Source organism: Polypterus senegalus, chromosome 14 (genome assembly GCF_016835505.1).
Source record: "Polypterus senegalus isolate Bchr_013 chromosome 14, ASM1683550v1, whole genome shotgun sequence".
Lineage (NCBI taxonomy): Eukaryota > Metazoa > Chordata > Cladistia > Polypteriformes > Polypteridae > Polypterus > Polypterus senegalus.
This window is the reverse complement of record NC_053167.1, coordinates 128982177-128999859: the sequence shown is the minus strand read 5'-3', so window position 1 is coordinate 128999859 and position 17683 is coordinate 128982177. Positions and strand designations below refer to the sequence as shown.

Here is a 17683-nt window from a genome sequence, read left to right as displayed (position 1 = left end):
AGATCAAAAAATAACACTACATTAACCCCATGTAACATATATATATATATATATAATATATATATATATATATATATATATATATATATATATATATATATATATATATATGCTTGTTACATCACAGCAAGAAAATGAACATACCCCGTTTTTGTAACTTATACATTGACAGTGAGACATAGAAATAACAACTGAATTATTCAGATAGGAGTCCAAATAAATGCAGAAGTTGGTTGGGATGAAAACTCTGGCCGCAGTGATATTCAGGACTGAACTCATCGTGCGTCCAGTTTATAATGTAGAAACATTTATAATATGCAGTACATAGAGACTAGTTAGATCACAATGAAGTGCAGTACAAGCCAGGTGGGAGCCTAACGTTGTGTTGCCAGGATGCTCAGTGAATTAGTGTAATATTAACTTAAATATTTCATATCTCTACAAACTATATTACTGCAGATAAAAGTTTGCCAGTCAGCCATTTTGTAACTCACTTACTCTTGAACAGCATCGCCGGAGATGCCACAGCCTAACCCTGCTAGCATATGGTGCAATTCAGGAACAAACTGTGGACAAAGTGCCAGTCCATCGCAGGGTGAACACACACACCCCAACCGCACACTATGGCCAGTGTAGTATTGCCAGTCCACCAAACCCACGCAGACACTGGGAGAACATGAAAAGTCCACGCAGGGAGAACCCAAGACACGAACTCTGGTCTACTTACTGTGAGGCAGTAGCATTGAAATTGTTTAATTATTTACAGGCTTTCCCTTGAAGGGAGGAACAAAAGAATGCAAAAGATAAATAACTGTTTGTAACAAATCCTCACTTTTGGAATTCTAGTTCCTTTTTGAACAATAAACTTATTGAAAAGGTGGCACTTAAAACAACTATCACGTTACAAGAAGAACTTGATCAAATTCAGCTCTTGTTACCACAATTCTCTGCCAAGTGTGTAGGAAACAGCTGAACAACTGCTCATGCATGACAGCACAATGGTAAACATCTGTCAGGCATAGCACTGCATTTCTCACCAACTTACAAACTGTGAAGTTCCTAAAGCTGAATTGTTCTTTTACACACAAATTTTTAAGTACAAAATTATATGTATTCAAAAGGTGAAAAATCATATACTGTATTGATTATTTACATAATTGGACCAAGGTATATCCCAAGTGTGTTGCAGAAACATGCTGTTACTTTCTGTTCAGCCACAGGCTCTAAAAGGTGTTGCCTTCTTCATGATATAACTGCCATCTTTCAATTCCAGATTGTTTTCCCAGCTCATTTATAGCTTTCTATTCTTGCAGGAGGCTTTGGAATGGGTAGCCGATCAGCATGCACAAGTCCAACCGGATCTGTCAACAGCACTCCAACACATCAATCAAAACCGCAAACCCTTGATCCGTTTGCAGATATTGGTCAACTTGGAGCAAATTTAACAGGTTTATGATTTTTGTCTGCATTTTACACACCTCTGTAAAACCTAAAACCTAGCAGAAGACATTGTACTTTTTTTGCCACGTTCTGTGTATTTGTAAAGAACAAGAGGTTACTCTCGTAGCATCTCTGGACATCAAAAGGCAAAGCATTAAATTAAAAAGTGTATTAAAGGATAAATCTAGTGTGACAAAGGCGCTATACCAGCACTCTACCTGACACAGACAGACACACTTATAAAAACAAAGTGCTTTTATTTTTATTCTCTTTGCCTGTGGGAAACGCCTTCCCTGTTCCCACTGGCACAACACAGTCCCAGTAAGCAGTATCCACACAACCCTTTACTTTCTTCTCCTTTCTCCTCCACTCCTCTCCGGCAAGCTTTGTCTCCCTCTTCCCGACTCTGGCTCGTGAAGTGGTGGCTGCTGGCTCCTTTTATAGCCCACCTGGAAGTGCTCCAGGTGTTTGATGACCCATTTCCAGCTGCAATTCCAGGTGTGGAGGAAGAGCCACCCACATGGTCTCAGGAACCACTGCAGCGCTCCCCGGTGGCACCCCTGGATCCCAACAGGGTTGTAGAGGACTCCATCTCCCATGGAGCCCTGCAGGAATCCAAAGCACCACTGCCACCCAGGGGGGCTGCTGGTAGAGGTACTGTTAAGTCCATGCCTGTTCCCTGGGACCATATACAGACTTGAAATAAACACCTGTAGCATGCCTGAAACAAGTCTTGCAGCCTGTATACATGGGTGGGATAGCCAGTTTCAGCACACCATCCCTCAAGATCCAAAATGGTAGCACTTGGAGGGCTGACTGACAGAGTAAACCTCTTCTGGGCAGGTCGGTGAAAGTCTTGGCCTGCCTTATGGGTCTCTTGGAGGCATCTGGTGGCTGTCGCTGTCCACCTTTAAGTGCTTTCAGAGACCTCTCAGGCTGAGTTTTTATCCCTTTCAGGTGTTCTTACCAGTTGTTCCACAGTCGATCTTGTAGCCTTGGATGGAGGTGCACTGGATGTAGTGGTTCTTTAGAGTCAAGCTATGTGGACTTCTAGTTTCAGGCGTCTGTAGTTCTTTACCCCCTTTTCTGTGTACTCCTGCATATCCTAGCAGGAGGGCGAATCAATTGTCCTATATGAGAAAACCTTAAATATATATATTTTTTCATAGTTGCAGCAAATGGGTCATACAACTGTATCATTTTTCTACTTAATTTTCATGGTGTTCGATACAAGTCCTCCAGCGCTTACAAAGTAAGCTTCGTCTAGATTCTAGATTGGCTTCTTCCAAAAAAATGTCTTGTGGGCATGTGTGCAGCTACATGTGCACCACCTGTTGCTCCTTTTCATCTGACTTGAAAGTTTTTCTGCCTATCATCTCTTTGAGTGGTCCAAAGATGCACTGATCACTGGGTGTAAGATCTGGTGAGTATGGTGGATATGGAAGACATTTGAGGTGCAGTTCCTCAATGGTTGTGTTCATTGCCTGGGAAGTATGGGATTCATATACTTGCTGGAGTGACTGACATGCATCACCATACTAAACCTGTATTCACTTATCAGTTTTGATAGGTTTTATACCTTTACTTTATCCCTTTAAAAGGTGGATGACAGAGTGCTGCTCCTCTCTGGTTCATGTTTCTAATGGAGCTGTCACCTTTATACTGCTACTGCGATGCCATGTAGCTCATCTAAACCACACTTCCACTCTTAATGTCAACACTAAAGAAGTTGACAATGATACTGTGTTGGTACAGTGTTGAGGATTTCTATTGCAGTTTTAAGGTTTTCATTTAACTCCCTCTTGTATAATTATCCTTGTTTATTGTTTTAGGTTTCATCATAGAATGTATATATTTTGTAATATATTTTGGAATTTTAAAGAAATGATGTAGGTAACTGTTCTGTTGTGTTACTTACTAAACATTGCAGCAAACTGATTGTGTTCCTTGGTATTGGCTACATAATATTCTTCTTTACAATATGACGAAGAATTAGAGCATTAAAATAAATATTTAAACATGACTAAATGTGTTATCATGGCAGTTTGGCATTTGTTATTAATTATAATTTAATTCAGCAGGTGGTTCAGGATTTTCTAGTAAGCCCACCACCCCTACTGGCACCGGAGGAGCCTTTCCACCTATGGAGTCCCCACAAAAGCCTTCACCCCAACACACCGGAGGTGGCTCGTGGCAGCCAAACAGTGGATATTCTTGGCAACAAGGGGGGTCGTCTTGGCAGGCTGGACAAAATAAAGCACCACCACCTTCAGTGCCACATTCTTCCCCACAGAATAGGCCCAACTACAATGTGAGCTTTGCCACAGGTTCAGCTCCGAAACCATCTACATACGGTAAGGTAACATGAAATATAGTGCCATTTCCTGATTTTTTTTCCAAATGCACAATAATTCCTCATCTAAAAATTCAAATTCAACATAATTTGTTTTTGGTATAGAAAATCACATTGTTTCAATTTAGACTAATTGAGAAAAGACATTTTCCCCCTCTCCATGGCAAAATAAAAATGTGAGAAAGGCTATTATTTAAAAAAGGAAGGTCTAAATATGCTAGGTTAATCAGGCTGCAATGCAAAACTGAAACTGTCTTAGCCCACTGGGGCTGAAGCTCTGCCACTAAAATGTCTGGCACATTGTAACTACCATCTTAATATTTTTGGATCAACACAACTATGAAGCATATGCAATGTTTATTGTAGTGTTAAAAGCTTTATTAGAGAGAAAAAATCTGCTTACAATGTAGCTTTAATATTGCAAAGAATTGTTGGCATCTCTCCAAAGCAGGTCCATTTATTTTACAAGGGGGAGAGAATGGATAGCACAAGCTACAAATAAAACAAAAGACAACGGAAACACTGCTGCTCTGCAGCTTTTACAGTTGTCTTTAATCATTAAAAGCACAAATCCATACCTTGGGTTAAGCAAGCAGGCAGTACAACTAAAGGCCATAGAAACGTTCCAGGTTACTCAGCGCATAAAAAAGCACTGGGCATGTAAATAGTTACTTTCCTTCTGCAGTTACTCAAGTCAATAAATAATTTTGCTTGACTTCTGTAATTCTGGATTTGAAATAATATCTCTATCTATCTATCTACTATATAGTGCCTATCTATCTATCTATCTATCTATCTATCTATCTATCTATCTATCTATCTATCTATCTATCTATCTATCTATCTATCTATATCCATCTATCTATCTATCTATCTATCCATCTATCTATCTATCTATCTATCTATCTATCTATCTATCTATCTATCTATCTATCTATCTATCTATCTATCTATCTTAAATTATGTTTACTGAAAGACTTGTATTGTTGGGGTAATGAGTGACCACTTTCTAACAGCCAACATAAAATAAAAATAAACTGACCTTTGATGAGTTTGTGTGCTCTACCAGAATCTAAGTGGCTTCTTTGGCCTTTGCTATCTTAGGTCATGCTTTCAGTAAAACATGAACTTAAAATGCTAACAATAAAATTTTGCATCTTAAACTCTCTGACCTTTATTTTATTCTGTTCAGCATACAGAGTAGCCATTGGATTGTTTCATGAAAAAATGACAGATGGATAATACCATGAAGGCTACATGATTTTAAAAAAAAAATGTGCTCATTCCTTTGTAGGGTTGATTGATGACCAAATATCATTTTTAAAAACAGAGTACTTCAAAGATTGCAGCCATCAAATTTTTTAGTTATTTTTGCAAAGTTTCACATTTTCTAAAAGCTATTCAGCAACCTGTTTTTTGAAAATTGGGTGAATGACCCAGGAAATGCCCTTGTAGGTGTTCATTTAATATCAGGTAGCAAAGGTTTTAGAACATAATGTTGCACCTTTTTAGCAACCTGCTTTTATTTTCACAAGCCCAGTATGATACTGTATATTTATTTGATGCTTTATCTCAAAAATAAAAAGTACTTGGAAGTACTTGGTAAAGTATTATATTAAATCTTTAAGATGGTCTTTAGTTAATCCATTAAACTGGAACCAAGCTTACTGCAAGGAAGATTCTTTCACACTGGTTCAAATTAGACTTTACACTTATCAATGCTGTATGTATATATATATATACATATATATATAAAAAAAACAGCTTGCGTGAGAGGTGCTTCACAGGATGGTATCCATATCTCCAATTGTTTTTATCTTCTATGCTTTAATTTCAGAGTACATTGAGACTGGCAGTGGTTCCAGGCCAAGGCAAGCCTGTTTTTCTTTTTTTTTGCAGTTTTATCATTTGCTTTCCTACTGCCATTCAGCCTGACTAAACAGCAGCTTGAAGCCTTCTCTTCACAGTAGAAAGTGGCACCTACTTCATTCAACCACTGCTAATCTGTGCTTGACGCTGTTGTCCTATGAGGCACCCATCACACAAGCAGTTCACTCTCAAAAACTGGTCTTTTGATTCTCTTTGGCTTTGCTTCTGAAAGTGTTTCAGTTTTTGGTAACCTAAACCTTTCCTTTTAATCAATCTCTGGCAGTTTACATAAACGTGGACGAAATGTATAAATTCTGCACGGGGAGTCACCAGGGCTGGAGTTAATTCCAGTTCCTTGGAGCTGTAATTGAGTGTTTTTTAATCACTTTGCTGTCTTTGAACCATGTCTGTGCATGCTTCCTAAAAAAGGTTGTGTTTAGTGAAAAGTGTAACATAAAAAAAGAAGACAAGAACTAAATGCCTGTTCTGTTTGGTCTTTCCTCCTATTTTTTTTCTTCAGGCGCCAAACCAAAAATGGCAGATGCCAACTTTGATGACCTTTTATCTGGTCAAGGGTTCTCTGCAGCCAAAGAAAAGAAAGGTCCCAGGACAATAGCCGAGATGAGAAAAGAAGAAATGGCCAAGGAGATGGACCCTGAAAAACTGAAGGTACACATTCTGATTAAGTTTGAGCTAATTGTATGTGCCTTACCTGTCAGAGATGTACTAAGTATTTTCAAAGAAATTACTTTTTTCTGCAGTACACATTTGGAAAACTGCGTTTAATCCTATTTGTATAGCAAAATAATGCTGTACACACATAAAGATTGACGCATGAAAGCAGCAAGATATGTAACTGTTTACAAATTAGCTGTAAACACACAAACATTTTATAGATTTTATAGATGCAAGGCCTAAATTGAATACTGTAAGTATTTAAAAAAAAAGTTACATCTCCAATATCACCAGTACACTCGCATCAGATTAGTGATAAATTACTGTTGCTGTCCTACTTTACTTAAAATCTTCAAACTTTGATAAAGGATACGCAGTCAACAAAATGAAAATCTGGGGGTGCTTTTACTGACAGTACATAATAGAGTGAGGTGCCCTAGTGGTTAGCAGTGCCACCCGACGAGATGCACATTAGCTGAATTGGCAACTCTATATTAGTCCAGTTTGTGTGAGTATTTGTGGGTGTATATGCAGTATATGCATGTGGCCCCTGTATTAACCCTGCTACCAGGGTTGCTTGTAGCCTTCTACTTTCTGCTTCATGATGCTGAGATAGGCAGAAGCCCCCATCCCGCCCCCATTAGGCCTGTTGTAAGATAGATGGGTGTCTTGAAGAGGGCAGAGTACAAAGAGATTAGTGCATATACAACTCCTCTTTCTTGTGAACCTACACTTTCGAACCTCATGTCGCCAAGGGTCTCTGTGAGAAGACTAAAAAAAATATTACACATCTGTTTGATAAAACCTACAAAATCAAGTCACAGTACAAGGCTGATGTTTTATATTGTTCAGATGAATATGTTTTTAGAATTAGAATTAGAAAGCTTTTATTGTCATTGTACCAGTAAAAAGAAATTACTAAAGCTACACCTGGAAATGGTGCAAATACAACAAACAACGACAAAGAAATAATATAAAAAACACATCCCCACAAAGGGAATTATTATCCACTAAAGTAATCAACAAACATACTAAAACTATGAATTATAATAGTTCCATATTAAAATTTAAAATTCTGTTGACCCAAGGATAAAAACTATCTGCATATCTTTTTGTTCTGTTTTCAATGCGCCTGTACTGCCTGCCAGAAGGCAATAGCATGAACAATGAGTGGCCAGGATGGCAATGGGTCTTTAATGATTTTCCTGGCCCTGCAGAGGCCCTGGGCACTGGAGATGTCTTCCAGGGAGGGTAGATAAACAGCCAATGATTTTCCTGTCTGCTAGAACACTCTTGATGGTTGAGTGATACGAGTAGAAGGTCAACAGCAGCTTCCCGTTCAGTTCCACCTTCTAGAGAAGTCTCACGAAATGCAGTCACTGCTGGAACCTTTTGACCACCGCCAGAGTGTTTACTGTCTAAGAGAGGTCTTCAGAGATGTAAGTTTCCAGGAACTTAAAGGTGGTGATCCTCTCTGTACATCTCAGTTTAGTTTTACAGGAGTTGCTATTTAACGAGTTTACAGGAGTTTACCTTTAAACCTGAAAATGTAATACACATTCCATCATAGAACATGCCATATGACCTTTTTAAACTGGCCCACTTCATTAATATTCAAAACATGTTACAGATAGCTGACTGTTACTTCTCTTCAAGACACCCTTTAACATGCGCTTCATATATATATTGTGTCCATATATAATTTAGCGGATTACACTTATGTGTCTCCATTGTCCCTACATGTTTTTCTACACAGCATAGTGCACCACAGTTACTAACCAGTAGTTAAACTAGAAATTGGCTGCTCATAATGACCCAATGAGAAAATGTGAATTAAGTGCCTTTAGTGTTTTAGCATGACGCCAAAGATGTGACAGCTTTATGTAGGAGATGGTAGCTCGACTACACGTACCTGCTTTGTTTGACATGGAAATCCTGTGACTCTCGCACATGCTTAGAGTTGTGACTGTGCACATCAACTACGAGTGCAAGAAAACATTGACTAGAACTCCTATGCGAAGCGGCTACTTTAATTCTATAAACTCTGAATTCATCATTAGGAGCCTGCAATCTGAAGTGTCCGCTGTAAATGTGCCATTTGATGGCCAAAGGTTTAAGTTCACCAATCAAAAAACAGAACTCACTACAGCCTGTCTTCTCACCTTTGACGGGTGAAAATGACAGTTTTAAATTCAAGTTATATTTCATGATGTATTTGGAAGAATATTATGGGCAAAAGTAAATAAATAAGCAACAAAAAACATATTGTGTAATACATTTAAACATTGCATAACACATTTATTATATTTACGCTCACATTTCATGCTCTTTTTCTTTATCTGTTGTCACATTTCCTAGTACTTTTATTTATTTGAATACTTATTTAATTTCTGTGCAGAATATTCCTCCATATTCTGTCTTTTCTGCTGACTTGATTATCATATGTGGAGAGAAAACGCATTTGCATTTCCATTTGTGCTAAACGTGATCTCAATCTGTTTCTGACCAACATGTTATTGCAGGTGTAAACTGATGTGCTTTGCTTTAGTCACAAATTTTCACCTGTGCCCAGACTGCCGCTCTCACTCGACTTTATGAGCTGACATAATTTTTACTCAATGCTGATTTCATTTCATATTTCCAAGAAAGTAAAAGCTGATAACAATTTGAAGATACTGTAGTTTCAAGAAAGACACAAAGCAGAATATACAATTGTGATGAGCCGGGAGGTACCTGTGTGTCTTGTCGCTAAAGAACATGTGACAGTAGTTTGTGTCTTTGTTTGTTTGTTGAATTTTTCCTACCCATGTTGGTTATATAAAGTGTTATTTTAGGCAGTTTAAGTTTGACATCATCCCATAATTCAGTCTTACTCAGGGTTGAGGAGGGTTAAAGCCTACCCTGGCTGCTTTTGGCACAAGACAAGTCCTTAATGGAATACCAAGCCATCATAGAATACACTCACAAACACCCATGGCCACTCACACCTGTAAAATTGGAAGTCACGAGTTAACTTAGTATGGGATATGTGAGGTAAACTGGAGTAAGCAGAGAAAAAGCCATGCAGACAGAGTGAGAACATTACGCACACGAGAGTGTTTTAGAAAGGACTGCAAACCCTGGAGATGTGAGGCAGCAGAATGCGCCAATTTCTATTAAATCTTTATTTCAGTTTACTAAAATTTGTTAATGATTACTTTGAATTATTATTGTAGCGGTGTGCAATGATTCGATTAATTACTCTTCCTTAGCAAATCACATCCTTCATATTGATCTTTATTTTCCTATTAATTATCTTAGAGAAGTTCAATATGAAAGCAAACCATAAAACTGCTATTTGTAGCAGTGAAGAACAAAAGGAATGAATTGTGACCCCACGGTAAAATGCACTCCGACGTCTCTGAAACAGGGTGGAGTATTGTGTGATCCGATTACTGATCATTCATTATGTATATTTATGGTACAGTGAAACAGATATCCTCTTTATAACTTCACAGAATTGCATTTCCAAATCCTTTGTAATACTGTAGGTGGCTACACAATGTGGCCGTTTTTAATTTTACTCCTGTCATTCAGTTCTGCTCCTATTGCTGCTGTAATGCCCAGTAACATGAAATGGGAATGACTGATAATATCAGATTCAGGTTCGCAGACTTTCTTAGATTTTTAATACTGTGATGTTCTTCTACATGCATTTTCAGAGTTATTTGTAAAATACCACAGGCCCCTTAGCAATATCTTTATACAAACTATCAATATATTAAAACAGATCACTATGTTTAGTCATAGATAGTTTGATGATCAGAATCTAAATTTGACTAACAAAAGAACTATTCTGCTTCCTTGTAGATTCTAGATTGGATAGAAGGTAAAGAAAGAAACATCCGAGCCCTGCTGTCAACAATGCACACCGTTCTCTGGGAAGGGGAGACCAAATGGAAACCTGTAGGCATGGCTGACCTGGTAACCCCTGAACAGGTGAAGAAGGTGTATCGCAAAGCTGTGCTTGTCGTTCATCCAGATAAAGTAAGTAGAACATTTTAATACTGCTGACTACACAATTCTAGCACAACAAGAAATGCAGAATGTAAACAGGGTGTTTAAAATAGGAAGCTCTACAGCAATCCAGGACCATAACACTTCTCTGAGGTAAGTGCTTATGAGTTGTGCTCTGCAGGCTGCCAAGCTTTCATGGTAGTTGCGGAGTACTGCTTGGTTTAGTGCTAACTATGGCTAACTTCAGCTTTTTAGAATAATAAGTTTGTACTGTGAATTACATAACATCTAGTTTATTGTTTTCAATAATCATTTATTCATCTTTGATCAATATCTGCTGTTGAAGCTGTATTGCCTTGTGATAATGAAGGTATAGATACTTTGGCAATTTATTTCAGTATGTGTAGTGTGATGGAAACAGGGGCATCAGTGAGCCCCAAACCGCAACACGAACACACACAGAGTCTTGGGTTCAAATAAAGGATGGTTTTTATTACAAAACTACTTCTTCCAAGAAACACAAGCACAGATTTTCTCTGTTGCAATCATCTCTCCACAATTCCTCTCACCACTGCACTACCCTCCTCCAGTTGTGTGCTCTCCATCCTCCCAGCTGCATCTCGCCTGAGTAAGGGAGTGTGGTCCCTTTTATTGAGAGGCTGATAGTATTGCTGGTCCCAGGGCTCATTGGAAGTCCAATATAGCGGGGAGCAGCTCTCCCTGCAGCGGCCCCTTGTGGCACCCCCGGACCCCAGCAGTGCTGTGCTGCCGGACTACAATTCCTAGCATTTCTATCTGGTTCCCGAATGGGTGCTGATATTGAGTATTGCTGCCATCTATCGTGTTGGGGGGTAAATATTCCTCTGCATTAGTCCTTCCCTATCCTCTTCTTTTACCCAGGGAAGGTACTGGAAACGGACACCTGTCCGTTTGTGTGGGGCTTCCGTCCAGGTAGGGAATTTTCTCCAGCTGGGATGTCCATCCATCCTTTAGCGCAGCCTTGTTTGGGTGAGAACTCCTTACCTCTCTTAGCCAGGATACCTTTTTGTACTCTCGAGGCCTCCTGTGCAGGTAAGGCAGGGGTTCTCAGCGTCGGTCCTGGGGACCCCCTGTGGCTGCAGGTTTTTGTTCCAACCAGAGTCCTAATCAGTGACAACACCTGATAGCGCTGATCTCATTTAATTAGCTGGTATTTTTTTTTTCTTTTATTTGACATTCAGAAAAGCATACCAGTATGATTTTTACATTTATAAGACATTTAGAAATATTTCTGCTTTTGCTGTAGATTTAAATGTTTAACTCTCTATTGTTGATTTCATTAAACTTTGCCCTTTCTCTGTGCAGTTTTTCCCCCTTCATTGTATCTTAATAATGACAACTTAAAACGAGCAGAGCAGACACGCTGGCAAACAACACGGAATAATCAAAGGCTGCAGCTACATTAGAGTCAGACCCACTAATTAGTAAATAATGGATTAATTAAACAATTAGAACACCTAGAAAAGTAGAATATAAATCAAGATGAAAATACTGTTAAAATTCCTATATAACTGCTTGGTACATTTTAATATATATATATATATATATATATATATATATATATATTTTGTTTTAGCAAACTTAGTTTTCTAATTAATATATTGTTCCTTAAACACAGAACTTGGGAAATATCAGTTCACTTAATTAGCCCAAGAGTTCAATTAAAAACAGAAGTTGGTTGGAACAAAAACCTGCAGCGACAGGGGGTCCCCAGGGCCGACGTTGAGAACCCCTGAGGTAAGGCATCTTCCTGCCGGGATGCCCGTCCATCCCATGTGTCTCCTACAGCAGTCATAGTTAAACTAAGGCATTGTTCAGATCAGGGTCTTCTTATTAAGATAAAAATGTAACTTAGCCAATAACCTGCTCAAAGTATGGTGTAATTCAGTTAAAAGATGTGCCATTGTGTTTACCTATCTCAAATAGGATGATCTAAAATATATATGGAGCAAGGCCTGAATTGGGCGGCACGGTGGCGCAGTGGTAGCGCTGCTGCCTCGCAGTTAGGAGACCCGGGTTCGTTTCCTGGGTCCTCCCTGTGTAGAGTTTGCATGTTCTCCCTGTGTCTGCGTGGGTTTCCTCCCACAATCCAAAGACATGCAGGTTAGGTGGATTGGCGATTCTAAATTGGCCCGTGGGTGTGTTTGTGTGTGTCCTGCGGTGGGTTGGCACCCTGCCCAGGATTGGTTCCTGCCTTGTGCCCTGTGTTGGCTGGGATTGGCTCCAGCAGACCCCCGTGACCCTGTGTTCGGATTCAGCGGGTTAGAAAATGGATGGATGGATGGACCTGAATTGTAAGTAGTATCTTCAAGCACTTTCCTCATTAGGTCATATGTTTTAGGAAAGCTCCAATGCTCAGATCATACTGCCAAAAATCAGATAACCTTGGATTTGTGCTTATTTCAAATCCTCTGACAGCCTTTTCCAAAGCACAGCTGACTTGACAACATTCTGTCATGAAAGATCCATTGTTCTAACCTACCCTCCATAACTCAGTGGGAAAAAGATGAATCATTTTACTTAAAGTGAGAATAAAAATCCTCACTGGTGCAGCAAATTGGTTTCAGAAGTCACAGAATTAGTTCACTGGGGTTACAGTCTACTTACAGTCTAAATGCACCTGAATGTGGAAGGGCCAACCTGTGGTGAGTTGGTATGGCGGGCTAACCTACAATTCCAAGACTCGAAAACACAAAAGAAATGCTGTTTGAAAAGCACAAGTCAGGGGATGTAGAGAGTCACTAAATATTCAGTTAAATCAGTCATTAGGAAATGGAAAGAGTATGGCAGAGATGTAAATCTGCTAGAGCAGGCCATCCACAGAAACTGAAAAAGATGAGCAAGACATGCCATCAAGAGACCTCTGAGAACTCTGAAGGAGTGACAAGCTACAGTGACTCGCATTGCACAGACAATGCAGACAACAACTTCACTAGTTGTATCTTTATGGCAAAGGAGACTCTGGAGTGAGCTGAAAGAAGGTTCTATGTTCTGATGAGACTCAAATGGAGCTTTTCATCCATTAAACTAAATGTCATGTTACACGTGACTGCACATTATCAAAAACACTCCATCCCCAACTTGATGCACGGTGGTAGAAGCTTAAGGCTATGACGATGTTTCTCTGCAGCAGGTCCTGGAATGGGAGAATGACTAAGCCAAATATAAAACCAAAGCTACACAGGAACATCTCACAAAAATTACAATGTGAATGTTCTGAAGTGGCTATGAATTTGTGACTGAACTTGACAATGGCTGTTTACTCACGATCAACGCGACATTTGACAGCGATTGAGCAGGGGTGAATACTTAATTAATTTAGAGCACTTTGCCAAGGTCTGTTTTCACTTTGACATTAAAGAGTCTTTATCTGTTGATAAATGTCAAAAAAGCCAAATTAAATGCAATATGATTCAATGTTGTATAACAAAAAAAATGTATGGATGAACAGGTTATGGGCACTGTAATCAATAAAGTAAAAATGTTAAAAAAAACCTTCAAGAATGGCAGCCTAGGTTTGGTTGAGTATCTTGGGTTTGCCAGGGAGTCTATAGAGCTATTTAGAGCTATAAAATAACAGTCAAAACTTCATGGAACAAGTTTGGTGCCAGCTGGTTATGCCCAATAGTATTTACAGTTGAAATGGCCGGTGTAGGAACTGTGTATTGTAAAGTTGTTGCATTAAACGAGCCTACAGCTCTTACCATTTACTTGCTTAACATTTAATGTACATATTGCAAAATGTTGTAAGTTTTGTCACAGATTTTGAAGACACACTTTGGACCCATTCTAAATTTTTTTTCTCCCTGTAGGCAACAGGACAGCCATATGAACAATATGCCAAGATGATTTTTATGGAACTGAATGATGCCTGGTCAGAATTTGAGAACCAAGGACAAAAACCACTATACTAAAATTATGGAACTTTCATGAAGTCAATTTCTTTGCTCTGTGTTGTGGATTTTAGTTTGACAGCCATTGTCATGTGCTTCTACTTTTCCATTCCATGCTGTAGTGCAATATGCAGGATAGCTGTTGACGTGTCATCATGATGTGTGTGCCCTGCTATCTGGTCCAACAGAGAAATGGAAGTGTTAAGGTTGTTATGTACTAAAGTTAAATAATTTAGAAATAGGATGATCCAGCATTGATAAGGCAGCTCATCAAAACCTTCATTTTGTTACATCTTTTACATTTTCCTTATCGAAAGTGTTTAGTTCAATAGGAGATGACTATTTTGCCGTATTCTGTGGAAAGTACGTATATTAGTTACAAACCTCAGGGATAATAATGTTTTCGTGCTGAATAGTGATTGAGCCTTAAAATGCTTTATTCGAATGAAGCCTTATCCTATTTGGATGCAGTAAAATCAAACAGTTAATTATGCAATATTTTAAAGCACATTATTTAAAAGCACCAATTTATTATATTAAAAAAATTCATGCATCCAGTAATAGATCTGTCCACCAAAAATGTATCATTATGCTTACTGTAGCATTTCACATGGACTTGACCTACTGTCATGGCACAAACTGCAAGCATCAAGTATGTTTTCCGTATTATTTGAATGCTACTTAATTATTATACAGGCAACAAACTTGATGTTCACTCTGAGTTATCCAGTGGATTCACTTTCAACCCACTATTGCAAATCAGCATTTGAACCACGAGCAGTCACTACAACAGATCTCTTTAAAGAGCAAGTCACAAAATACACCAACAATGCACTGGCAAAGACACTTTTCATTTCTGTGCCAGTGTCGTGTACAATTCCACTTATTATTTTACACCCCAATGCTCAGCACTCACTCACATGACATCTGTTAACTTTGGAGAAACATTTCATCATACAGCCGACAAAACAGCAGAATGTATGGAAAGTGTGGAAGTATAAATCCTTGGTTAGAAAATTGAAATGTAGTTCTTCAGGGCAGCATCATGCGCTCTTGGTGTCCAAGCAGTAGCTAATTATTTAATAATTTGGGTAGCTTCAGCAATATGATTAACAGCACTCTATTATCTGGATGTATTTTCTTCACTCCGTTATCTGGACTCATTTTCTGGTTTTCAAGGGGCCTGTGCAGTGACAGCATTCACATTTACTAATAGCAGTCTCTGTACACATTGATATTAATGGTTGGACTCAGACGTGAACACTAATTATAAAAAGAAAGTTGTAAGGAAAATAAGCGGAAAGCTGAGTGCTTTACTTTTGGTTATTCATTCTTGATACACATCTGTTGTTCTGTGTAATACTTTCAAAGTCAAGTTCATAATTGGGTTTTACACAGAGAAGTTTCCATGTATGGAGGCCTCCCTCAGATATTCTGATTATTATTACTTTATTTTCAGATAATGTGGGGAGTTTTTCTTTATGAGTGCTTCAGCCATGTCAGCCATAGGAAGGCCTCTGTATGAGCACTAAACATAAAGTCCACAAAGTCTTTGGCATCCTCTTAAATTTCCTTAAATGAGTCTCTCAGTAAATAGCAACACTGTACAACACATTTTTAAAAATGTTTTTCTTCCTGAAAAATTCTGTTGATTGTTAATACAGTTATGATTTCAGACTGACTATATTATATAGGAATTTGGAGAAATATAAAAATGAACTTTTATTGAATTTAGCATGTTTATTCGCATAATGATGCTGACATGACACATCAACCAATAATGTTTTGGTGCAGATTTCTGTTTCCGTGCCCGTTGATACTGCTTTTCATTATTGCAATGGTGAAGCCTTTCACCGTGTTTGTCACCGACTACACCAAGATTAGCAGGGTTAATGCAGAACATTTTTAGTGACATGTTTTACTTCATGGTTTTGTGTACTTGAAGCATGTTGTCAACCAGCTGGACATGGTGTTGTACTCTGTAGTTGCCAAGAAAAGTCTCAGTAGTTTCCTTGAATACCTTCCATGTCATTTCCACTGGCAGTACTAGCAGATCTTCAAACTGCTTGTCATTGATGACACGTCTGATTTGTGAATCCACATAAATGCCTTCCTTAATCTTGGCATCACTTATGGGGAATATCCAAACTGCAGTGCCACCATTTTTAGACTGGCATAGATGTACTGAATATGTACTGTATACTTATAATATGAGTAGGAAATTACAAAAATAGGCCATGGCAATAAAAGAGAATGTGACAGGAAAATTTCAAATTGATTTTTGTAATCAGCAGATTAGAAGTCACGCAGCCAAAATCTTCATTGTCCAGTGTAATCACAGGAGGCCTGAGGGATGCTCTGAAATATTTTGACAGGAAACAAAGTAAAAAAAAAAAAAAAAAGACTAAAGTATGCACCAAATGTTCAGATATGATGTCCTTCTGTTTTCTGTGATCTGTGTAAGCCTGTCCCAAACCACAGAAAGCCTTGCAATGAAATCAGGAGGGCAACTGGACAACCTGCGAAAAGTTGTAGTCTGTGTTGTGTATTATAAGTAAGGAGAGTTAGGTTAATTATCAGTGTAAAATGAATTTATTAAATAAGCACACTATCCAGTCTTGAAAGACTTAGGTGGAACGAAAACCAGAGAACAATGATTTGGAAAGTGAAACTCCTACTAGGGATTTTCAGTGAGAATACCAGCTCTACAGCCAACCATTACTATCTATCTTATGACCGACACAACAGAACCTGGCAAGAAATGAACTACAGAGTACAAAGTGTTTTCAGGGTGTGAGTTCAATGTGTCAGGGCTGCACATCCTGCAGTCCCACTCACAGTCGTTAACTGTGTGGAGTTTTTATGTTCTTCATGTGTCTTTGTGGGTCTTCCTCCCAAGTCCTAATGATCAGAGAGGCTAAACTGGTCCTGTTTGGGTATGTGCATGAGTTGGCCCTGGGAGGGACTGGCACCCTAACTGGTCTGATTCCTGCCATGTGTCTACTGCTGCCAGGATAGAATTTGGCCCCAGACCTCCAAGAAACCAATTAAGCAGATTTGATAATGTCGTGCTGTGTTACGTTCAGGTAGTGATGGCTGAGAATATGCATTACAGTGACCAAGGATGACTTAAGGGTACACTGTGCCCGCAGGCAGAGTTGGTTGCAAGTGCCCAAAATGAGACATCCAGAACAGAGTCCCCCTTTTAGATCGAAGCTGTTGGATCCATGACGGAAACTGATTAAAGGGGAGGGTAAGGGTTCCTCTTGGAGATAAATGCCCTCACGTCTGCATATGAAACATCATTGTGAAATGGTAACTGCCTTCCATAATTATCAGTTATTGTGGGAGCTGCTGTGCTGAACACCCCTGGCATGCTCACTACACTTACAACTAAGGCATTAAGCAATGCACAGTA

General features: G+C 38.9%; 1 protein-coding gene across 9 annotated transcripts in view; it reads left to right on the top strand.

The window, feature by feature from the left end:
- The window catches only part of dnajc6 (DnaJ (Hsp40) homolog, subfamily C, member 6), a 135729-nt gene extending 119062 nt beyond the window's left edge, over positions 1–16667 (top strand). For 7 of the 9 annotated variants that reach the window (XM_039734946.1, XM_039734945.1, XM_039734944.1 and 4 more), the window contains 5 exons: positions 1314–1448; positions 3519–3794; positions 6183–6331; positions 10187–10363; positions 14185–16667. In XM_039734946.1, the coding sequence (XP_039590880.1) occupies positions 1314–1448; positions 3519–3794; positions 6183–6331; positions 10187–10363; positions 14185–14286 (839 nt within the window). In that variant the 3' untranslated portion in view covers positions 14287–16667. The remainder of the gene's footprint in view (positions 1–1313; positions 1449–3518; positions 3795–6182; positions 6332–10186; positions 10364–14184) is intronic. The other 2 variants (XM_039734939.1, XM_039734947.1) reach the window with 1 other exon arrangement.
- The last annotated feature ends 1016 nt before the right edge of the window (positions 16668–17683 follow it).